This window comes from Psammomys obesus, unplaced genomic scaffold (genome assembly GCF_907164565.1).
Source record: "Psammomys obesus unplaced genomic scaffold, mPsaObe1.curated_primary_1811, whole genome shotgun sequence".
Classification (NCBI taxonomy): domain Eukaryota; kingdom Metazoa; phylum Chordata; class Mammalia; order Rodentia; family Muridae; genus Psammomys; species Psammomys obesus.
This window is the reverse complement of record NW_026596117.1, coordinates 19,308,496-19,333,628: the sequence shown is the minus strand read 5'-3', so window position 1 is coordinate 19,333,628 and position 25,133 is coordinate 19,308,496. Positions and strand designations below refer to the sequence as shown.

Genomic DNA, 25,133 nt, shown 5'->3' with positions numbered 1-25,133 from the left:
AGCTGTCCTCAAATCTGAAATTATCAAGAGTCAACATCAAGTCACAAGTAGAAAATCTGACCTCATGTGACGGTTGCAATTGAAACATAGGCACATTAAAGGTTTTTGTAAAAGTAAACCTAATTGAATTATAGTATATACATAATGTATATATGAAACACGAATATATGGCATGTTTAGACTTAGGCCTCACCCCCAAGATATCTCATTATGCATATGTAAATATTCTTCCATCTGAAGGGGGGGAATGATAAAACAGTTCTGGTTCCAAGCATTCTGGGTAAGAGATATACTTATGTGTGTTTTAAATCTTTCTATAAAGGGCACAACTTAACAGCCTCTATGACATGCCATGTTGGTTACACAGCCATGGCGGGCTAGAAGCTCACTCTCCCTGTCTTCCATTCCACAGACATTTAGGCCATATGTGGAGCAAGCCCTAACCAGGCCAGCTGCTGAGAGAAGCAGAAGCAATGCCTCCTGGGAGTTCCCAGGGTTTAAGAGTAGCCGTCTAGTGAACTTCTCAGAGGCCTCATAATCTGACTGCCACCCCAGGGCTGTACTGTGAGCCTCTTCCAAAGACACTGCTACAGTTTCCCCATGTTAAGGCCAGGTGGCTCTCCAGCTAATAATTTTCAGTGTACAGATATTATTTATTGGCCATGTAGGGGTCTGGAGCATGCCATCCCCTTACCTCTTCTTCCGGAATGACCGATTACAGGCTCAGGCTGCCACACCCAGCTAAAATCTTGATCAGTTCATCTTTCCTCAAGCACTTTATTTTATCTGCCTCGCTAGTCAAAAGACTTCAAACTCCTCAAATAGCACTCAGTAGTTGTATAGGAATGTTGTTTTTTAAAATTTCGGGCAATCCCAGTTATCTGTTGTGTCTAATAATCTTCAAGCAGCCCAATCGGATTGTCTCTGCAACATCAAATAAATTCCTGAACAGAAACATCCCAAATCAGATGATCAGCATTAATTATTGGTCTCCTACAGTTGCATGGCTGGAGCCTTGTTTCAACAGGAACTGGGGCATCAAGATGATAGGCTTCACCTGTGCCCTCAAGCACCATATATGGCCCTTTGCCTTATCAGGACATCAGGAGATAAATGACATGCTTAGGGTAAACACTGGCTGGAAAGCAACTTTAACAGAAGTATGCCCGGTGTGTACATGGACACTGGGAAGGATATCTCTCGAAGAGTACCTTGTCTGAACTGGCCACCGAAGAATGCACAAAAGTTTCTCAAGATGGGACACATATTTTTGGGGTGGTGGTGGAAAGAATAGGGGTGAAGACAAGTGTCCGGTCACCCAAAAGTCAAAACTGTCCAATGATGTTGGACACTTGGTACACTGAGTCTCCTAAAATGTTTGGAAAGAAAGCCAAACACAGCTGCACATGCCCTGTAATCTCAGCTCTCGTGAGAAGCAGGCAGGAGGATCAGGAGTTTAAGGCAGTCTTCAGCTACACAGATAGTCATGCTATCTTATCTCCCCAAACAGGACCCCCGAGAAGTGAAGCCTGGAACTGCAAGAAGGGAACACAAATCTGGCCCCTTTCTGCAGGTAGACACTGCTTATCATGTGGGAAACCCTTAGAGTCTCTATATTGCTAGGCTCTTTCTGTTCTTTCTTGGTTAAGATGGGGTCTCCCAGGATGGGGGACTCTCTTCCTGCCTCAGCCTTCTTTGTACTTGGATTACAAACATGCTCTACCAACAGCTAGAAACAATTTTCTTTCTTCTTATAAGGGTAGTACTGATGTTTACCTGTTAGCCTTAGATGATGGGGAGGGGGTTAGCTACCATATCTGCCGCTTAGTGAGTCACAGCTCCCTCTTGGATTCTGCATTTGCAAGTTTGCATGCCTGCTGAGGTATGCTTGGAACTCCCCAAACCGGAACTTTTGCAAGCCATTTGCAGACTCAGAGCAGTTTGGAATTTGAGTCACCTGACAAACGTTCCTGCTGTGATCGCCTTTCAGTTCTTATGCTGAAAACAAGTGTCCTCGCCACAGTTTAGTTAGGATTGTTCCTTATATTTCTGTTTGATATTTCACTACTAAAATGGCTCTCCACTCTAATGTGAAGTGCCAACACTCAAAGCACACACACACAAAAAAAACAAGGTTACATACTTCTCACCTGAGGTACTGTACAAGAGGCTCTCAGAGGGCCTATGCTTTGTTTCTGTGAGAAGTAATGCCACAGTGTTCACTAATTCACTGGCTAATTCAGGATCATACAGTGACACAATACAACTACCCCAACAATGAGAACTGACTTCAGAGTGCAGGGTTACAAACTGGACACCAAGTCAGAAGGCCTGCACTACGTAACTCTCTACCTTCCGCTGCTCTCCCATCTACTAGGTCCCAGCTTTCTTGTCTGTAAACTCAAAGAGATGGCGAGTGGGCAAGAGCCCAGAGGTTCTTAACCTCTGGGCCATCTCTCCAGCCCCCAAAACTGCTCACATGGACAAAAAGAAGATTAAAAAGTTATATCATACACAAAAATCAACCACTAATTCATTGACTATAAATAATAAAAACTATAGAGAAGTCCTAAATACAAGACCAGAAACTATAAAATTCCTACCAGAGAAAGCTGGCCCAGTCAATAAAATGTTTTCCTTACAAACATAAAGACCTGGCTCCAGCTCTAGCACCTGCGTAAGAGGCTGGGTGTGGTGGTGAAAGGAGGTCCCCTGGGCCTTGTGGACTAGCCAGCCTCACCTAAATGTGAGCTACCGGCCAGCAAGAGACACGCTCCCTGATTCCACCACCTCCACACAACACAGGCAAGAGCCAGGCTGTGTTCACAGTGCACCACCGTGAACAGCAGTCCTTCACGAGGAAAACAAAACTCAAACCTACTGCCATGCCACCTCATAACCCTTGGAATGGATACCATAAGGTCAAACGATGACAAACGGTGATGAGAATGAAGACTTGTGTTCTCAGCGTGCAAAGATTATAAAGGTTTCTTAAAAAAATTAAGCATAGTGCTACCATACAACCTAGAATCTCCCTTCTTGGAGTACATTCAAAGGAAATAAAATTAGCACCTTGTGAAGACATCAATCCACACTCTGTGTTTACTGCGGAAATGACATGACTCTCCCCACAACAGAGAAATAGTTAGAGGAAAGTATTTGCCAGAGTATTATTCACTTCTAAGAATGAGTGAACTGGGGAGATAGGACAGAACTATCTGGTCTAGGTTCTTTTTTAATTTTTACTTTATGTTTGCCTTCATGTATGTGTATCACACATGTTCCTGGTGCTCAGGGAGGCACCAGGCAGAATAGGGCCTGGAACAGCTGTTACATTTGGTTGTGAACTGCCCTGTGGGTGCTGGGAACCAAATCTCGGTCCTCAGCAAGAGCAGCAGTTGCTTTTCACTGCAGAGCCTTCTCTCCAGCCCCTGTCTGATCTAGTCTATGTGTATTTTCTTTAAAAAACTAAATATTCAGAGAACAAAAAAATATCAGGCCAGGCATGGTGGCACATTCCTCTAATCCCAGTATTCCTCAGGCAGAATCAGGCAGATCTCTGTGAGTTCAAGGCCAGCCTCGGCAAGTTTCAGACCAGCTAGGGCTACACAGTAAGACCCTATTCTCAATAAGTACAGTAATTAAAAAAAAAAAATTATGTTTTGTATATTTGGTGCTCACAAACTTAAAGGTATTTCAACGGGTACACTTTGCAGCCTTAGAATAGGTTTTTAAGCTCAGCGGGTACTGTGCTTGCCTAGCATGCATGAAGGGTTTATTCTCCAGCACGACATACAAGTGGTGGAGGAGCAAACAACCCTGTAACCACTCCCCAGCACTCCAGGAGCTCAGTGCTATCACCGGCTACACAGTGAACTGGTAGGCAGTCGGAAAACCAGGAGACCCTGTCTTGAAAAAATAAAACCCAACCAACTCCCCAGATGTTTTCCTATTTTAGTACCGATGTACTTTGTATTAAAAAACAAAAACAAATGCACCAGACCACTGTGATTGATGGTGTTACTTCTTCTCAGAGGGGCATAAAGATGGGTATGGTTTACACTTTTGGGCAGATTAATATGGTATTTTGATATTTGTCCTCTGTGAGCACTCTAGGTACTGGGATTGTGAGCTCACCACAAGATACCCCGCCTGACACTCTCTCCATTGAGAAACTCCAACCAGCACCATTTCTAATTATCTCCCAGCACTTCATATTCCAGATCTGAAAAGCTTTATCTATTTATTGTTTCTTCTTTTTAACCCATTTTCATCTATTATAAACAAAATCGGACAAACTTCTAGATGTCTAGCATGATGATCTGATACAAAAGGAAAACTGCCAATGTCACTTCCCTGGGGTGAACTGCTGACACCTGAAAGGACCTCTGAGAGAAAAAGCACCCCCAGCTTCTGGCTGGCAGACACTTCAGCAGCAAAACACAACATGGTGGAAGGTCCTTCTCAGCCTGTTCTGGGTTAGATCCAACACCTTTTCTTCCCCTTGTGACCACTGCAGTGAGCCACTTTTCCTTGTGGGCTGATGGGCTCACCCCCTTTAATTCACTTCCCTTCCAGGTACAAAAGCTTTACTTCAGGGAGGGAAATAGAGCAGGAGCCTCCATGTTCCCAGCAGTACCTTCAGGAGAACCTGAAGACACTTGAGTTTTGACAGCTGGGCTGTCTGCAGTGCTCAGTTACGCTCACCCTTCCTTGTTCTCTCTGCTGACTTCTGGATGCTGCCTTCTCCTTTGTGCCTATCTGTCCTGGTGTCTAGCTCCCACAAACTGTCAAATAGGGTAGGTTCTACAAGACAACTCTAGGTCTTCCTGTGGGAATGTTCCATCTCTAGGATGGTGGGGTCCCCTGGACTCATTCAGAGCAGGGACAAATACAGAGTTAATGCCTGACAGTGCACATGTAACCAGCTCATTGTACTTTTCTTTAAGTGCACGTCTAGGGGCATAGTCTTCCTAAAAAATGCAGTTATTAAGAGTCAAGAATGGATTGTTGAATGATTCCCCAATTTGCTGTTCATCCAAAGGAGGCTAGGGGGAAGGGAGGGGGCCACTGCTTCCCTTTCCCTTTGGTCAAGTTTCTACTCTCGGCCTCAAACCTGAAGACGGCCTAGAATGCCTGATCCCGCTGCTTCTGCCTCAGTGCTGGGATTGATGTGTGCCACCATGCCTAGCTCTCCATCCTATTTAACATAATCACAGTTCTGGGTGAAATGGCCATTGGTTCTAGGTTTATGGAAATGTCCTCAACCAGGCTGAGGAATCCACAGGAACTCTGACAACTGTTAGACTCCTTTCAACCAATGTCATTCAATATCTGATCATCAAGAGTGTTCAAGAAATTATATCATTTTTCACCTTTCCAGGGAGTCCAGACAGTGACTAGTGGCAGGCCACCAATGAGTTATCCCTGACATTAACACCTGGCCTGGCTGAGCCCTAAACTTAGGATATTCAAGAACACTGCAATAGTTAGGACTAGGAATTAGTAATATTCTGGGCATCTGTGTTGCCTCTTCCTACACGCAGGAATGTCTAACCAGGATGTGGCCAGCAGAAGCTGCGGGCTGCTGCCGACTGCCTGGTGTTGGTCTCTGCAGCAGCCTGTCTCTTTGATTCTATTTTCTCCCCCCTGAGAAAAACGAGGAAGGAAATAAGATAATTGCTGGAGGTAAACTTATAGTGACTGGGCCGTATCTGCAGGGCTGGCAGAGGCGTAAAATCACAGTGCATCAGCTGAGACCACTTCTCCCTGACTTGGGGAGTCAAGTGACAGCGTGGTTCCACATAGCTTCTAGGTTCTCCCAGGATGTCTCCTGAAGGCATGACAGCCTGGCTTGGAAGAACATCATGACTCCCCTGACCCAAGATTTTCTTCTCCTGTCTCTCCTGCCGAGACAAACACTGAGTCAGATTCCACCATGTTATGAGCCATTTGGAGAAGTCCTTTAATGAGAGATGGAAAGCAGATTAACTTTTAATTTGTCAACTCTATGTAAGTGTATGTGTGTGTTCTTTTTCTGAAACATATTTCATGTAGCTCATGCTGGCATCAAATTCCTGTAGCCAAGGATAACCTTGAACTCCTGATCCTCTTGTCTCTACCTTCCAATTCTGGTACTACAGATATGGACTACCAAACCTGGCTCTGGTTGGGCAATCATAACATGTTTCCCGTTTTCTGTCCAATGTGTCCCTACAAATAGATGGGGGCTTTCTGCACTACTTCCTTATTTCTAGATGAGCTACCAATTATATGGCTGGTGCATGCAAACACGCACGCACACAGAGAGGATTAAACAGAAGATATAAGCTTCTATTTGCTGTATTTTATCAGTCTTAAAATTCTATTATTTTGAATATATGAATATAGCTATGGTATATAGTTGACCATAAACGTGTAGATTAGTGGGGATGTGGCCCCACTAATCTTGGTGTCAATGCAAATCCCTCCCTCACAGGGATGAATTCAAAGATATAAGTAAAATGAGTACTTTTGGGTTTTTTCAAACATTTTAAAAATGATTCATTCATTTTTATTTAATGTGCACTGTATTTTGTCTTCATGTTTATCTGTATGAGGGTGCGAGATCCCCTGGAACTGGAGTTAAAAACAATTGTAAGCTGCCATGTGGGTGCTGGGAATTGAACCCAGGTCCTCCAGAAGAGGAGCCAATGCTCTTAAACACTGAGCCATCTTTCCAACCCATACATACTTTTATTAATGGCAGAGGAAAAAGCATTAATAACAAAAACTCAGAGGTCTGTTCATAACAAAACTACAATTCTAATACTCTGAAAATGGAGAATGTTTAAGAAGAATGCCTCACACCAGAGGCACAAATAGTTTAGGGGCAGCTTAATTAATGGTTACTTTTGACTATTAGTTTGCAATTTCTAGGTTAACTTTGGGGGGAGGGTTGCATGCTGAAGAGATTGCCTGCTGAAACTTAGCCAGGGAGGCCAGGGAAAGTGATGGACAGAATAGATCATGTTCTTCACACAGTGCCGAATCCTGCTAGTGCAAAGATGGTTTTGTTTGCATTTGTACCAGGGGACACAAAGGCCATATTTAAGTACAGGCCACCATTAAAGGACTCCCAGTCTCCTAACAGTTGATGTATGTCAATATCAAAGCATCCCATACAGGAATTACTTATATACCAACAGACACATCTTTCACGAGGACCGTGGGCTTCAGGGCTTAACCGAAGAACATGAAGCTAATATAGACAAGACAGGTTAGCGCTTGTCCTGGAATTCCTGCCCGGACTGGGCAAGCCAAGGACATCTTAAACATCCTGCTTTTTCAACTTTTCAACATCCTGGCCCTACCTATTCCCATCACTAATGCTGCACACATGTACACACAGACAGAACTGAGACAATCACAGATTCAAGTTGCCACTGCCTGCACACGGTGTAAACACATACCTGGGATGCTCTCTAATTTCCTTCTGAGCTCTTCATTTTCTTGTTGCAGTGAGATAACCTCCTGCTCCAGCTCCTGGCAACGAGGACAGTAGCCTTCCTCTTCCTCCTCCTCTTCCTCCTCTGGCAGTGTGGATGACGATGGGTGACCATGGGACTCAGATGTTGCTGGGGAGGTCCAGCCACCTAATGTGTGCACCGGGGAGGTTGACAGAGGGTCCACATCAGCCAGGTGGCCATACTCACTGACTGACGAGGTGTTCGGTGTCGGGAAGCTCCCCGAGAGCAGGTAATTTTGGAGAGAGTCAGTGAACACTCTCAAAAAGGCAGAAGTTTGTTGTTTTCTTTGCATATATTGCATTTCTATGTCTATGTTGTCAGAGGTCTGGCTCTGGACCCCTTTTGCAATGTGACACTGGTCCTGTCTTTCATTATAACTAGAGCCTTCCTGCTTGACGCAAGAAATCATGGATTGAGAATGGTTGGAGTCCAGAAGTTTTCCTCCACAATTTAAGAGACTAAGAACACGGCTGCACTGCTGGGCAAAGGCATCCAGGATCATTCGGCTCTCTGGAATGAAATGAGAGAGACATCAGTGACCAACAGCCAGGCTTGGAAGAAGCAAGGTCCTCCATTTCCGGCCTAACCTTCCAACACAAACGGCCCAGAGAACCCACCACGGAAATGACACACAGCTCCCCGCTGTTCTGTGACCAGTGGGTGCCCCAACCTCCACCTCTGAGAAGAGGCTGGGAACCATATGAAGACGCCCCTCTCTGGCCTGAACAGGTCTGAACTCACACCTTTGGCTTCATTAATATCCTTAACTCTAATGAATTGAACCAGCTGCTGCAGACTCAATTCCTCATTGATAAGAGGCCTTACTGCAATCATTACTGCTATTTCTGGAGCGCCCTCTTGCCCTTGCTATTCATCAGCAGATACAATCCCTGCCTGCCACAACCACTCAGCTCACAAATGCAGACTGGTACAGAGAGGTAAGTCCTTGTGAAGCGCTCACTAGAAATCTAAGGTAACACAGAGGGCTCTACAGCCAGAGGATGAGCGCGAAACAGAACTGTCACCAACACCTGCGCTTGCCAGTCTTCCTAATCTGGAATTCTTATCAAGGCCAGTGGTTAGAGACATGCAGCAGAGCTCTCTGAAAATGGGTTATTTCTCTTCTTAGGGCCATTTGCAGTGGACTGCCAACTGTCCAAGAAGGGCAAAAAGTGTGTGTGCCACAAAGCCCACATACTTGAACTCTTAACCACACTGTCAAGCAGTGGAAAGTAAAAAAGCAAAGAGGAACCAATCAACCTGCTACAGAGACAAAGTAAAAATCTCTCCGGAATCCCGAAAGCATTATTTACTGTTGTCCCATGGCATCTCAGGTGTGCCTGAATCAGGCTGCCTCTCTTCGCATGTAGAAATCGATCTCAGTAGTACAGTGTGACACACATTTCAGGGCCTGTTCAGCAGAAGGATGCTGTCTCCGATTTCTTCTTCCCTTGCTCAGACTAATAGTAACAGGCAAGGTACCAGAGAACTCAGGTACCAGAAACTTATTTGACAAAAATGTAGATAGCTCCTGGCTTTCTATGAAAACACTGGCTAGATATATTTCTGTTTTGCTTGGTCTGGGAAAGAAAAAAAGGATTCTTATAAGTACAAAAAAGAAATGGTAAGATGCTTGAGGTCTTCTTTGGGGTAGGGAAGACAGCTGGAGTAAAAACCCTCCAGAAAACTCAGCATATATGATGAATGAAGCTACGGTTCTAGCGGAGTCTGTGTTTTCCATGAGCTATGGTACAGATGTAGCACCCCAGCTAATCTGGAGGCCAAACAGGAGAGTCATTTAAACCCATGAGCTGGAGATCAGCCTGGGCAGCACAGTGAGGCCCCTTCTTATGAGAAATGGGGGTGGGGGGCAGAGCGGGGCAGAGACAGACACTGAGACTTCTGTCTAATGCTCAATGCCTATCATGTTTTTTTTTCCTTAGTACATTTTCATGAAGTAAGCAGGTATTAAATGTCCTGTTTCAACTACTTGACCGGAAGACATAAAGAAATCCCAGTAGTGACCCCAATACTCAGAGGCCAATTTCCCAAGCCTGTACAATTTGGGGGAATTCTGAGCCAAAACTCTTCTGTCCAGGAAGAGTAGTAGTCTACAGACTACACTGGGCTGGGAGAGTCAGATTATTACAGTGCTTCAAACATACCCACTGAGGGCTGGGGAGACAGATCGATTTGTAAAGTGGTTGTCACTCAACACAAGGACCCACGCTTCATCTTCAGGGGCTGTATAAAGAGATGGATGTGGGGACATGTTTCTAATCCTGGCACTGAGAGCCTGAAACAGAGGGTTATCCTGGGGCTCTCTGGCTGCCAGGCAGCCCAGCCTAACGTCTAATCAGTGAGGCCTTATCTAAAAACAGGGTAAAGGCTGGGGGGATAGCTCCTGAGCTCACTGCACAGGCATGAGGATCTGAGTGCCATTTCCAGCACCTATATAGAAAGACAGCAGTGGAGGGTTGGGAGTGGGCAGCAAATGCCTGTAATCCCAGCTTCAGGGAAGCAGAGATGGAAAGCTATCTGGAGCTTGCTGAATCGGTAAGCTCCAGAGAGACCCTGTCTCAAGAAAACAGGGTGTTCTCTATGTAAGAACTGCCTGACTCAAAAGGCCCCATCCTTAACTGAAACACTACTGGCAGTTGATAGCTAATGGAGAATGAATTTTTTTTCGGGAGTGGGGGGTTGGCCACTAGTATGTTGCCCATGCTCAAGAGAATTGCCACAACTCCATGCACACATGGACAGTGCTAACTGGGCTTGGGGGGTTATTACAAAGAAAGATATTAAGCTGGGAGACGCACAAGTGGTTCAGGATAAGGGGAGCAGCTGGGAGGGGGATAGATGTGGTCACATTTTGTTGTATATGTGTATGAATTCTCAAAAAATAAAGAATAGGATGGAGCAACTGAGGAAGACACCTAATGCAATGCCTCCATCCCCTGCCCAACTGAACAGTTGTTGGTAACTCTTATAAACACAGAGCCTTTTGTTTTTATAGTGTTTTCAGATTAACTCAACCAGGGCTGGGGGTGGGCTCTTGTGGTTTCTCCTCGGTACATTTCCTTACTTTCTCCTCTGGGGGAGGGGAGGAGCTGTGTGTAGAGGGGTGGGTGCCACATCCCCTGTAAAGGTCAGAGGGTAAGTGTCAGCATCTTCTACCTCATTTGAACTTTGTCATTGCTGCATACAGCAGCCTTGCCCAATTGCACCCAGAGATGCTCCATTTCCACCTCCTGTGTTGCTCTACAGGATGGCTGGGATTGCAGGCTTGTGCTGCAGTATTTGGCTTTACCTAGGTTCCAGGGATCTGCACTGAGGCCCTCACACTTGCAAGGCAAGGATTTAACTCACGAACCGTCTCTCCAGTCCACCTCCTCATCTGAAGAGCAATTCTACCCTACCCTTCCTAAGACTCTCATGTGACAAGGTCAAAACCTAGGAATCCTTCCACAAACCTCTCTGAAGGCCTATGCTGGGGCCCCCCTCATCTGAGGTATCTAGCTAAAATCATACAGCATGGTGTGAGAGCTCAGGTGTGTGGCCCATCTTAGTGAAGATAAAACAGAGTTGGCAGAGAACAGCATGGCTCATGTGGTGGTTTGAATAGGTTTGACTCACGTTTCAATACTTGGCCTATAGGGAGTGGCACTATTAGGAGCTGTGGCCTTGTTGGCAGAAGTGTGTCACTTTGGGGGTGGGCTTTGAGGTGTCCTATGCTCATGCTCCTGCCTGAGTGGAAACAGAGCCTCCTCCTGGTTGCCTGTGGAAGCTAGTCTCCTTCTGGCTGCCTTCAGATCAAGATACAGAACTCTCAGCTCTTCTTCAGTACCTGCAGGCTGCCATGCTTCCTGCCACGATAATGGACTGAACCCGAAACTGTAAGCCAGCCCCAATTAAATGGAGTTGCTTTGATCATCTTTGATCATCTCTTCACAGCAATAAAACCCAAAGTTAAGACAGCAGGCTCGGCTCAAAACCCTGAACTCAAACCTGCACACTAATGAAGATGAAGAGTTCCGCTCTGTACCTCTGTCCTAAGTCCTACAGAACCTTGGGTATCATTTTCTTTACTGACCTAAACCAAAGAAGGAAGCAAATAGTTGAACCATACAAGTGGAGAGGTGTTCCACTCTTGTTGTTTTACTTCCCTGTTTTTGTTCTTTTAGTAAATCAGAGGATGGTATTGATCGGTGATGCTCAAGTCTAGCACAAGAGCAGTTTCATTCATTTTAATCCTATAATCCCACACAAGACCTTAAGTTGTATTTACTGTTTGCATTTTAATTATCACAGTCCCAATTGATTTACGGCCCATACACCTTTAACATAACCTTGACAAAAGGGACGAATACAAAAGAATAGGCTAAAATAGAACTGTCTAGAAAGAGCTGCTCAAATATATCTGTTCAGTGTCCTACAAAACAGAGTAGTTTTAATCATATTGATGAATCACATTTCAGCATAGATTTTAAGGGAAAAAAATTTGACTTAGGGACAAGCGTGATTTGTTTTCTTAATTGAAGGATAAACTCATAACATGCTGAGAAAAAATCATTATGCAATATACTACATTATGAAGATAATCTATTAAAGTGCACTCAGAAAACCAGAGAATAGCTATGATCACAAAAATAGTTTTAGCCTGCAGATTTGAAAAGGCATCATTCTGAATTTGCTCTCAAAACTGATCTACAGAAAAACAGCAATTGTAAACCTTTAAGGTTGAATTTTCCCTCTTTTCAAAACCTTGAAATATCTGGGCAGTATATTTTAACATCACCATACAAAAGAGTGTGATAAAAATATTACCATTGCACTCAAGGGGAGGGGACTCTTCCATTTCCTATGTACCACAGTCAGCAACACTTCAGCTTCTGGGCCGACTGACTGCAGTCAGAGACGCAGGAACTGGGTGAGCCCCTTACCACCAAGAAACCGAGAAAAGTTCTGTTCCATATGAATACAACCGGATGACTACTGACCCTGGAGTCTTAACTGAGCAAAGCATGAACATGGGTTTTCATTTTCTTACTTGTGTGTGTGTGTGTTTTAATCTCTTATCATAGAGAGCCTCACACTCAGGGAAGTACAAAGTCAACAGTCTACAAACACACTTTTAAAACCTGTCTGTCCATAACTTCCCCGCAATGTTAGGAAATCACAACCCCAAAGCCCTCTGGATGACCACTATCTTAATACGCTTTATTGTGTGGCCTACTGGGAGATGGCCCTGTGCTGTGAATTGTGCCCACTCAGATTCTAAAGTCTAAACTCATGATTATTATTTTTTTAATTAAGATTTTCATTTCTAGAAATTCTTCTGCACTTGTGGTTTTAATCCATCCTAAATCTGATAAGTGACTGACAGGAGGGAATGATAAGTAGGCAATCAAACACCGCCTCTTCTCCACTTTAACGGCCTTCTTTGTAGGGAAAGCTGTGCACAGAATGTGCCCATCACAGCTGATCCCTCAGAGAATTCTGTCTCTGGGAGGAAGATCACAGTAGTGAAGATTAGCAGTAACCTTTTGATTTTAGCTCAGCCAAGGGTAAAATATGTTAATATTAAAAACGCAGAAGCAGAAAAATTTCAGTGACCTATTACATATCCACACATTACATCTTCCAAAGGTTCAAAATAGACGGTTCCTTTAAAACACTTCTTTTTATGAGGACTTCATGGTATGGTATAGGAGAGAGAAGTGAGAAAATCAGAGTGTCTTGGAAAACAGCACCATCGTCTTAAATCAATGAAGTACGTCTTTAAAAAAATGCTATCAATTTTTTTTTCATAATGGCAAACATCAACACAGCAAAACAGGATGCAATTTTTCTAAATAAATAAATCAATGGTGTGTCAAAATTAACAGATGAGTTAATATACTCGGTGCTATCAAAAGCAGGTGGTGCTTCCTAATATCCATCCTGCTCAGTCAATCCCTGAATGTTTTCTGGACCATCAGTATATAAAATAGGATGCTGCGATTTGTGACGGCAAACAAAAGCAATCATGCCTGCCAAGCACATACTATAACAGGCAGCATTTCAGCTCTGCTAGACAGAAAGTAATTAGAATGCTTTTAATGTCCAAAAGAATGATGCTGATAGGCTGCCACAGATGTGTAGATTTATGAATATTTATATGGTGGTTTATGGCTGACACTTTTATCAGTTGAAGAAGATAAAATATCTGCCTGACTCAAAAGCTTGACAGTCAGGTTAATAAAATCTCATTAAAGAGAATGACCTATGCAATTATATAGGATTTATTGTAATTCATTTTTGATTGTACTCTGCTTAAAGATGCAATTTCCCATTTCCTGATGCCAAATTTAGGCTGCATATCAAGATCTACGTGGGTTTTAACTCTAAGCCTCCCACAGAGGAAAATATATGCTTTTTAAAACCAGAGTGTATTACCCCTTTTAAGGAAAATTATACTCTTCATGAGATTTTTAAGAATGTTTTTTTTTAAACCTGTTTTTAATCATGTATTTCTTTTCTCAATGGCCGGTGGCATTTAATGGCAAATCAGATTCACTTCAACCCTTCCATCTTTTCACCACATTTATGCTGGGCAGTCAGTGACATCTCTTCTGTCCCGAGCTCACGTACCACACTGCTGTTTGACTATATTCAGCTGACAAGGTGGCCTGAACACTCACCACAATTACCCTGCTGAGAGAACGCAACAGGCAAAGCCCCACCTGCCCCGCCCCACGTGTTTAAAAGGCCCTGGTGAACACACAAGCTCATTGGCTCAAAGTGACACCATTAGTTCCTCAAAGAACCAATCAGCTCTCCATGTGGCTGTCCCTCTGATGGCCACTCACATCACTGTGCTTGTTGAGAGATGGTCTGTCCATAAGTGATTAATATTACCTTAATTTGGTGGGGCCCCAGCCAGAACATTTTCTGTGCCACATAGAAGAAACCTATTATCCAATTCCCATCTTTTCAGCACCTCTAGGTGTGGGCCCAGCCCCACACTCCCACCTTACCTCAGAGACCTCACTAACAAACAAAAACCAACACCCGCTCCCCCCAACAAGGAAAACCCCAACTAGAAGAGCCTTGAGAAAACTGATAATATGGGAATTTGAAGGCTATAAAAAAGTGCCCTTTCCTCTCTTTAGATTCAGTGACAATGGCCTCTAACTTGTGACAGAGACAAAACAAAACAGGGCTGTAGAAAAAATACTGAGGGGAGAAAAAAAAAACTAAAACACACACACACACATACATACACACACACACACAAAAAAAAACCAAACAAACAAAAAACAAAAGCAAAAACCAAACAAACAAAAACTTCAAATGAAGGAAAGATGACAGAGAAATTTCTGGAACAAGAGCAGCTTTGGAAAGAATGGTAAGAAACTGAGGCTGAAAAGCAGTACATGGAAATGGTAAGGTGGGATAGATTATAGTGTTCTGGAGGAAGTAAAAGGCTGAAACACAACGGCCTGAAAGAAATGCACGTTCAAGGACTGAACCAGGCAAACAAGGAGCTCCTTCCCAAAGGTGTGGCTGGAACCAACATTATACAAGAGTGCAAAATATGGGAAATGGGAAAAAGGACCCACACTGCTGAAAAAATAAAAAGAAAAAAGAAAATGCTGAGCTGGGCAATGGGCACAAGAGCCCCAGATAATGAGTTCCAAGCCCGTCTGAGATATAGCAAGAAACTGTTTCAAACACAAAACCCAAACAAACATGAGCAGGGGAGAACCTAACAGTGACTATAAAACCACAATGGGATATTAGGGCAAAGGAAATAAGAAAAGAAAAAAAACAAAAAACAAAAAAAAACAAAAAAACACCTCAGAAACAGCAAGAAAGCCCATGTGAGAACCCCAACTTGGAATCTCTAACATCTCCAAATCATTGGGGATATGACAGAAACAAGTCACTGTAACCTGTAATTAGATTTTCTTTCTCCAAACCAATCCCTCACATGTCAAAATATTGACAAACAGCAGAGCTTTTAGCATAGGCATCTATAACTCCTTCAGAGCCAATGCCCATCTATTGCCACTAGGAAAAAAAAAAATCACAAAGTATAGATTCGCTGACAGTTGGAATCTGGGAAGCTCCTTAAGTGCCCTGAAAGGCCTGAGCAGGGACTTTATGAGCATGAGCCCATAAACGTGGCTGTGTGTCGCTCCTGGGGGAGCAGGCAGGCCTCACTCAGGGCTGTCTCACACTCCCTGGAGGAGATAACAATCTCAACCTCTCCCCTGGAGACTGGAGACACAGCGACTACAAACGCGGGTCTCAGGGACAGGGTGGGTGGGGACTGTAACTGCTCTGTGAAGGCCCTCAAATCCCGGGCTGGAGGAGTGACCCCTCACCAAAACCACCCCACCCCCGAGCACCAGGTCCGCTCTGACGGCCCTGGAGGACCTACGTGTCTTTGCCATCCAAACTGGAGCGCACAGAGTAAAAGAGGCCCAGAGGCGTCAGGAGGGGCCCAAGCGGCCCGGGACTGCCCGAGGGGGCGGGGACCTCGAAGGGGCGAAGGACAGGCCTCCCCCGAGGCCAAGAACCTTCTCGGCCGGGCGAGCACGCAGCGGGTGGGAATGGGAAGCTTGGCGTGAGGAAAAAGTGAAGCGGCAGGGAAGGAAATGGGCGTCTCCGCGGAGTCGCCTGGGCCCGCTGTCCCGGGGCCTGCGAAACCCACGTCCCCCCGCACGCCCAGCTCTTCGCCCGGAGCCCGCGCCCCGGAGCCACCTGTTAGGCGCGCGCGCCCCGTCGGAAGCCCGGGCCGCAGCGGCGCCGGGCTGCTTCTTCCAGAAGTTACCACCGCCCGAGCGCAGCCCGCTCCCGAGGCCCACGGGGCCCCGGACGGACGCCGCCTCCACCCCAACCCCGCGCCCGCGGCCACCCTCGCAGCTCCGCAAAGTTGCGGCTCGGGGTCCGTACCTGCACTGAGCTCCAGGCCCGCGCCGTCGCTACCCGCGCTGCTGCTGCCCGCGCCGCTCGCCGGGCCCGGGCCGTACCTGACGACGGCGGCGAAAGACGACGACGACGACGCGGCGGCGGCCGTGAGCGGCGGCGGCGGCGGCGCCGGAGTCCTCGGGTGGCTCGGGGGCGCGGCAGGCGTGCACGACGGCGACGACGACGAGGCGGCGGCGGCGGCTGGGGCCCGGCCTGAGCCGGCCGGGTAGGAAGGCTGCGTCGGGAACGGCGGCGGCGGCGGCTCGCTGCTGCTGATGGGCACGGCGGCGAGCGGCGCGAAGGGCGGCGGCGGCGGCGGCGGCGGCAGCGGGGACGGCCGCGCGGGCGGCAGCTCCAGCAGCGTGGGTCTGTCGTAGCGCTTGGCCAGCGCCGGCCGCCGGCTGGGGAACGTCTTGAGGACGCTGTAGGGGCCGCGCTGCTTGTAGATGCGGGGCGCGCTGGGCCCCTCCTCCGCCGCTTGCATCTCGGGCTCCATGCCGAGCCTCAGGCCCGGCCCGCCCCGCGCGCGGCTCCGGGGGAGGCTCGGCCGCCCGGCCGCCCGCTCTGCCCCGGCGCGCGCCGGCGGGAAGGCGTGTGTCTGCGCCGTGGCCGCCGCCGCCGCCGCCGCTGCCGCCTGTCGCTGAGCCTGGCATCTCCGAGCCCCCGCGCGGGGGGCTGCCGCCCAGCGCTGATTGACAGCCCGCCTCGCCAATGCCTGGAGGGAGAAAGGAGGTAAGGAGCAAGTGTTTAGGGTAATATCTGCTAATGATGATGGGGGCGGGGCGGGGCCTGGCGCCCGGGCGGCCCGCGCGCTCGGCGCCTCGGACGGGGTCGTGGGGGCCGGGGGAGGGGAGCAGGCCGCGGCCTGTGGGGACCCAGGTAGGGGGGGAACGGAACCTGGAGGGCGTCCCGGTGGGGACAGGTGGAAGAGATGGGGTCCCGGGTCTCTCGGCTGGTGGACTTGTGACGCCCGCGGCTGCCGGCCGGGTCCGAGCTTTGGAAACCAGTTCCCGGCGCCCTGCTACGTGACCTCCCAACTCTCGGGAGTGCACGGAGGGGGTGGTACCTAGAAGTTAGGGCGGGGTCGCCGGAGTGCAAGGGTGGGACAGGACTATAAGTTCTTCTAGAAGGAAACTGCACCCCCCCCCCCCCTCCCGAGGAGAATGTCTTGAAGGACTTGGCGCAGGCTGATGGGAGATTTGTCCTGCCTTAGGGTCTTGCTGTCCCACGTCTGGCGGCTGAACATGAAAGCGCCCTAGGCCTTGTGCATGCAATACTATTTCACTTATTCTCTGTAGTGGGCTGGGGCGGAGCAGAGGGACGCCATCGTTTCTCTCCATTCTACAGATTTGAAAACTGAGGTTCTGCAGGGTTAAAGGAAATTATCCAAATTCACACAGAGGAACTTGTGAGTGAGTTGCAGGGGTGCATACAGGTCTTAAGAATTTAAAATAGCTGGTAGACGGTGCGATTAAAACGGAACAAAATGTCCTCACGCTTTCCTCTGGAATGGTGACCGCTTTGAACATTACTACTCTGTATGCTTATACTTTGCAAGACCAAGGTGGCCTGGAATCTCACTTCCTGCGTTGCTCATACTAACTGGCATACCACCAGGCCAGGACTCTGTGGAGCCCTGGATCTCAGTACTTGTTTGAATGACGAAGACCTCAGTAGTTAGCCAAGAAGCTCCATCAGGTACTTCAAATACAAGGTTTTGGCCTCTGCCAGTCACTCCTTCCTATCTCAAAGGAATCATCCTTCATTTAGGCCTACATCAGTCCCAGCATCCCCTCCTCCCAAGCTTGGATTCCAGCCTCATTCATCATTATCCAGGTCCTTGATGGATGACCCTCATCTCTCTCCAGTCTGGAGTTACTTTCTTATTCAGAGCTATCCTTCAGTCTTGGGAAAGTGACCCATTTTCTTCTGGGGTCCAGGTCTTTGACCTCTAATTTTCCAGATTTCCCTTCCTTTGGAAGAGTTCCTCTTCCTTGCTGTTTCCAGAGTCTGGTCCCCCTACCCCCTTCCTCTCCTCTGCAGGCTCCTCAGATGGCGCTGTGCCCCTCCTCCATTTATTAGAGATGAAATAAATAATGCCATAAATAAAAGTATTTGGGAGTCCAGGAACTGTCAGGGCTGATTAGGGCATAGAGGACATTTTCTTTCTCATTATGCAAAAGCATTTCATGGGGAAATAAAAGAGGTTTCATTGTAACTCATGCATGTCATATTTCAAGGAATTCAAGATATTAATCATATTTAACATTATTTGCAGCGTTTCTTCTCCCTGGCTTCTGAAAACTGCTAAATGAGGACACGTGGATCACCAGGAAGAAAAGGAGATGAGCATGAGAGGGACAGTTAAGAAATAATGAAATGCTGGTGAAAGACAGAATGAGATGCCAAGGAGATGTTTCTTAGGCACGTAAGTGAGAAGTGGGGGAGCGGCTTCTGAGACAGGAGACAGCTGAAACTGAATGATATACAGAGGAAATAAATGATAACAAGCCTCCCCTCACTTTCCTGCCTAGGGAGCAGTTCTGAATTTTGCATTGAAATCTTTCCCTCCCACTTTACTCCCTGATAATTTGCCAGTAACTCCCGGCTTGTGAAAAGAAATTAGGGTGGTCGTGGTGGTGGTCATGGGGCTTACTAGAAGTAAAGAAGTGATTTCCTGGACCTGGGGATGGCGCTTTCTCTTCTAGATTTATTTATTTAGATTTATTAATTTTATTTATAGGTGTGTTTTGCCTTCATGTGTGTATGTGTACTGCATGGATGCCTGGTGTCGGAGGATCTGGAATTGGTAGCACAGATGGTTTTGAGCTGCCTCTTGGGTGCTGGGAACCGAGCCTGAGTCCTCTGCAAGAACAAGCACTCTTAACCACTCCACCATCTATCTCTCTAGCCCTTAATGTATATACTCTAAATTTATGTTGTCCTTGCCACTCAAAAACCCTGAGAGTCTGGGAACGATACTTCCTTTATGTTTTACTGACTAAAGGGACCGTCTATTATTTATATCCTAAAGTGGCCATTTCTATAAAAGCAAATACGAAAAAAGAAAAAAGAAAAGAAAAAAAAAAAAAGAGTGGTCACGATAGCCGGGATCTTCTGTAATAATACATGTTGCAAACTTAGTCCTCAGCGTTGGAAGGTGTGGCCCAAGGGTAGACATTTAGTGTGTGGGAGCTGTGTTGTCAAGCTTCGATTGAGGCCTGCTACAGAGGAGCTTGCAGTTGTGATTGTGAATTCTGAGTGCTCATGTGGGTGATGCCTCTGCCATTTTATGGTGCATGTAACAAGAAGAAAGCCCTAAGCAGGTGTTGCTGCCCATCAGCCCTGCATGTCTCAGCCGCTGGAATGGGTGAAAAAAAAAAAAAAAAACCCACAAAAAAACAAAATACAAAAGAAATCCCAACCCCCTCCCCTGCTAAGCCACCCAATTCCCATTGTTTATAAATTGCCTAGCTTATGGTATTTTGATATAGCAGCACAAAACATGCCTTGTGTAGGTAATGAGAAGGGGATTGTTAAAACAACTACTTCTTTACAATGTGGAAGTGGCTGGGTAGTATAGTATGGAAGAATTTGGGAGAATAAACATGAAAAAGCCTAGGCTGCTATCAATGGAATACTAATGGTGACTCTAGTGAAGACTCAGAACTATAGGAAATGTGTGGAACTTGCTTTTTATGGTTAGTTAAGCAGTTTTGATCAGTGGTAGAAAAGCAGAGTTTGGTGGTTCACACATGTAATCCCAACACTATTCTAATCCAGCACTCACTTGGGAGGCAGAATCAAGAGGCGTGACCTGTACTATATACCCAAACCCTATTTTAAAAAAAGAAAAAAAAAATGCCGGTTATGGTAGTGCATGCCTATAATATTAGCACCTCAGGGAGGCAGAGGCTGGCAGATCCCTGTTGAGTTCAAGGCCAGCCCAGTCTACAAAGTGAGTCCAAGACAGCCAAGGCTACACAGAGGAAGCCCTGTCTGGAAAAACACCCCCCCCCACACACAAAACAAACAAACAAGAAACAAAAAGAGGAAGGAGAGAAGGACCCGTAGGCTGATAGTAAAGCGTCTCTGATGGGAACGAGGCTGAAAGCTTAGAACCTGTTCAACTGTAGCTGAGGAGTATTTGGAAGTCAAGAGTTCTGCATCAGGAACAGTGAGGCAAGATGGCTGGCAGAATGAATACCTAAGCGGTTGCAAAACCTTCAGAGGGCTGCGCAGCTTCTTCTGGCTGAGAGACTAGAGAAATGATTTGAAGATGCTATTTATAATTAAAGGGGATGCAGAACAGAAAGATGGGGAGATCTGTAGCCTGGCATGGTGAAAGTGGAAAAGCATGCCCGGGAAAAAACACTACAGCCATCAATCCTTTGCTTGAGATTACGTGGGTTCAGTTGCTCAGGATCTAGTCATCAGGATAAGGAGACAGTGCCCTTAACCTTGTTTCTGAGATGTTTGAGACAAGCCAGGACTTTGCAGGCAAGGTTTCCAGAAAGATGTGTGCTACCCAGAGCCACTTTGGAAGCCACATTGGTGCAGCACTCCTGCGCTGGTCCAGGTGTGCCTCAGTCTGGACTGTTAGCTTTGGAAGTATCTGTGTGTGCTGACTCAGTGCACAAGCTATGCGACCAATATCAAAGACAGGTTGGGCACCCCAACCAGGCAGTACCTAGTAAAGGCATGTCCCCCAAACTGTAGAGCCACTAGTGTCCGGCCACATCCTGGGAAAGCTCAATAAGGTGATCTTAGCAAAGGCTGAAGAGTGGGTACCTGATAGTTTTTGGGGCCCAAACCCTTTAGGACAATGGTTCCTAACCTTCCTAATGCTGTAACTCTTTAACACAGTTCCCTGTGTTGTGGTGACCCCAAACAATTCTTCACAACTGTAACTTTGCTACTGTGAGGAATCGTAATGTAAACAAATGATATGCGACTCCCTCCCCAAAGGGTCAGCCAACACCCACCCAAAGGTATCCCAGCCCACAGGAGGAGAACCAGTGCTTTAGGGCAACCAGGAGGTGTCAGATAGTTATTCTAGAGTCCTTAGATTTAAGTGTCATCCTGTTGGGTTTGGACTTAACCAAATGCCAGTCTCACCCTCATGTTTGCGGTTTTGAGATAGGGTCTCACTGTATCCTGCAGTGGATCAGAAGTAACTGTGTAGCATAGTCCAGAGGAGAATTCGAAGTGATATTCCTGCCTCAGCCTCCCAAGCACTGGAATTACTGATTACTGCGTGCTGGGGTTACAGACATTAGCCACAGTTTCTGGCCCATATTTGTATTTTGGAAGTCCATAATGTGCTTGAGTTCACTGACTCCCTACTGGAGAGGAATTAGCCTCAGGATGAATCAGAGTACCTGATTTAGATGCCACTCTTGGACTTTGGGGGGATTTTGAGATGGACAGTTGTAATTGTGTGTGAAAATAACGTGTTTTGGAGGACAGGGGCAGAATACTAATTATTTGAATGTGTTCCCCAATATCACGTAGTGCAAACAATCCCCAGGGTGAAGTGTCAGGAGGTTGGGCCCAGGGGGAGGGGGAGGTCCTGGAGCCTGCTCCCTGTGAATGGTTGGAGTTAGAGTACCAGGCAGGCTTGATGGATGCTTCAAGGACATCTATTGCTCTCCCTCATCGACACTGTCTGCCGTGTTAGAACGTAGGAGGGGAGTTCTAACCAAGACATCCCACTCTCCAGAACTATAAGGCTAACAAACTTCTAGTGTTTATAAACGACCCCCTCTCTGAAATTCTGTAATAGCATCACAGAAATGAATTAAGATAGTGGCTTAGCTCTGCCTTCTATAAATGGTCTTCCAGAAGAAAATTGTTAGAAATGTAAAGCAGGGGGCTGGGGAGACGGCTCCGAGGTTAAGAGCACTGCTTGCTTTTCCAGAGGTCCTGAGTCAATTCCCAGCAACCACATGGTGGCTCACAACCATCTGTAATGAGTGCCCTGTTCAGGTGTACATGCAGGCAGAACATTGTATACATAATAAAATAAATAAATCTTAAAAAAAAAAATGTAAAACAGTCACCTTTCATAGCCTCACACAAGCAGCTCCCTAGCCTGCGTCACGGAGAGTGGTTTTCTTAGCTAAAAGCAAGCACCTGTGGTCCAAATGCTTAGGACACAGAGATATGAGAATCCTGACTTTGAGGCCAGTCTGGACAGCTTAGCAAGACCCTGTCTCAAGATAGACTAAAAGGTTGCCAGGAGCATAGCTCATTGGTGACGTACTTACCCAGCATGCTCAGGTCCTCCTGGGTTCAGTCTTCAGTATTCAAAAAGAAAAAGGGGGAAAGAAAAAAAAAAGTTCTTATTAACTATTCCTCAGAACATGACATGGGCACTCACTCCCAAGCGTGGAGCAGTTTTCTCCCACACCTAAGAACTGTGTGTGAATGTCTGGAGCACAGCTTCCTGAGGAGGCAGCATCTATTGTATTAAAGATCCCATGGACTACTTGACCTTGGCTGACTAGAACACTGATTGTGAGTTGATGGACACTCGGGGCCAAAATTGCTTTGGGCCTCTCAGGCCCTTTAATAGCCATTTACTTTTACCCCTTCCCCGTCATATCTGGCCTTGGGACCAGGTTAAGCTCTTACAGTGTGTCACTAACCTTAGCGGACCTCTGGCTTCTGCCAACTCTAAAGCTAAGAAAATTCTGACATTTCAGCCTGTAGAGAAGACTTCCTGCCTTGCAGTAGCTTCTCTGAAGTTGTCTACCAGTGTTCTTGAACATACATGTGTTTATCACTTTCTTTGTTCTGTGGCTGTGAAGAAAGCCTTCTCTACAATAGAACATGCTGTTCAGAGAAGCCTGAGCCTGAACCTGTGTCCTGGGCCATGGCCTCTCACGTTGGCTAGGGATAAGCTGTTTTCTTTCCCCCTTGAATGTAAAGTTGTTGATTTGCAGCTCTTCAGTACAATTGAAATAGAGCCAAGTACTTACAAAATCAGAAGTAGCACCGAGTTCTGCTCTGTGGTCTGAATCATTGGACAGTGACTTTGCTGCCATCTGCTCTTGGGGACCTTACAGAGACTAATTGGATGGTAATTACCCTCAAGCCTTAAATCTTTTTAGATATTTACTCTTATCTCAAAAATAAGAGATAGCAAACTTTTGAAAGCCACAGGGCTATATATGGACAGGGTGAGTTTTTGATTGGCAGCATGTCAATTCCTTGAGCCATCCAGAATATAGCTTTTAAATAATAACTCAGCCATGGGAAAATGCTTTTTATTGCACCAATTTCAATGATATTTAATGAGCTTCTGATTGACTGTTTGATCTCCCAATGTTTTGTGCTACTTTTAATTCATTTCGTATAATAGAAAAAAAGTAATTGGAATAAAATTTTGTGACAAGATAATGACCTTCCACTTTGAAATTAAATGTCTGATTAGCTTTAACATTTTAATGCTGAGATTATACTGCAGCAGGCACAGGAGTATGCATACTGTCATTCCATAGGAAGTGACTGAGGAATATGCCTTTGCTTTGTTTATTGCATAGTGAAAGGGCGTGGCGGCTCTAGAACCAGAGACACACAGCCTAGAAGGGAAAGAAGCAGTCTAACTGAATAGTGACGGAGATCTCAGTTCATCCAAATACATCATCCATTCACCCAGGTATTCGTAAAAAATGTTTATTGTGCACCTACAGTGTGATAGGTGTCTTTATGGTGCTGAGGGATATAATGGTGAAACAGATTCCAGGGTCCACCAAGTGAATGAGGAACAGATGATAAATTAGTCACCAATTTAAAAATATTTGCTGAGAGACATAATTATTGAGAACAGTGGGCTAAGAGTGTTCTCATTTTTAGTCTCTTTCTTTCTCCCATACAGCCCAAGGAGCCTCAGACTTGCAACGTGGTCAAGGATGACCTTGAACTTCTGACTCTCCTGCCTGTAACTCTCAATTGCTGGAGTTGTGTTTTAGGGTTTTTGCAGTGGGTGATCAAATGCAGGGCCTGTGCTTCCCAGGCAAGTACTCAATCACCTGGTATACACCCCCAACACCTATGTGCTGTTTACTTTTATGTCAACCTGATGTGATAGAGTCATTTTTAAGTAGGGAACTCCAGCTGAGAAAATGCCCCTATCAGATTGGCCTTCAGTACTGAAGATTGATGTTGGAGAGCCTGGCTCAATGTGGGCAGTGCCATCCTTGAGTTTTGGTGGTCCTGGGTTCTATAAGAAGCAGGCTGAGCAAGCCACAAGGAGCAAGCCAGTAAGCAACACCCCTCCATGGTGTCTGCAGAAGTTCCTGCCTTAAGTTCCTGCTCTGACTTCCTTTGATATGGACTGTGATGTGCAAGTATGAGCCAAAGAAACCGTTTCCTCCCCAAGTTCTCTTTGGTCATGGTCTCCCATCACAGCAATGGAAACCCTGACTAAGACGAGAGTTACTTTGATGAAAAGACTGATAGTTTACATGTGAGAAGGCCAGCCCATAAGAACAACCCAAAGGACAACAAGTACAACAGCTGTTAGGTGGGGTGATTTGAGGGAGCAGAGAGAAAGGGAAGAGTTTAGGAGTGTCAGGCAAACAGCAGAACAAAGATGGCTCTAGAGCAGGTGCAGGCTGAGCAGGGCCAGGTTTGTCAAAAGAAATATCGGACTCATTGTAA

General features: G+C 46.2%; 1 protein-coding gene and 1 long non-coding RNA gene across 3 annotated transcripts in view; one reads left to right on the top strand and one right to left on the bottom strand.

Moving 5' to 3' along the window:
• Bend4 (BEN domain containing 4) overlaps positions 1 to 17,023 on the bottom strand; it is a 29,835-nt gene extending 12,812 nt beyond the window's left edge. For both annotated transcript variants that reach the window (XM_055629128.1, XM_055629129.1), the window contains exons 1-2: positions 16,452 to 17,023; positions 7,452 to 8,018 (exon numbers count right to left, since the gene is read on the bottom strand). In XM_055629128.1, the coding sequence (XP_055485103.1) occupies positions 7,452 to 8,018; positions 16,452 to 16,962 (1,078 nt within the window). In that variant the 5' untranslated portion in view covers positions 16,963 to 17,023. The remainder of the gene's footprint in view (positions 1 to 7,451; positions 8,019 to 16,451) is intronic.
• A 111-nt stretch (positions 17,024 to 17,134) lies between these two features.
• LOC129692898 (uncharacterized) lies at positions 17,135 to 24,483 on the top strand. Its single transcript, XR_008722778.1, has 4 exons — positions 17,135 to 17,198; positions 18,745 to 18,894; positions 24,014 to 24,129; positions 24,349 to 24,483. It is a non-coding gene; the product is annotated as an uncharacterized LOC129692898 (long non-coding RNA).
• The last annotated feature ends 650 nt before the right edge of the window (positions 24,484 to 25,133 follow it).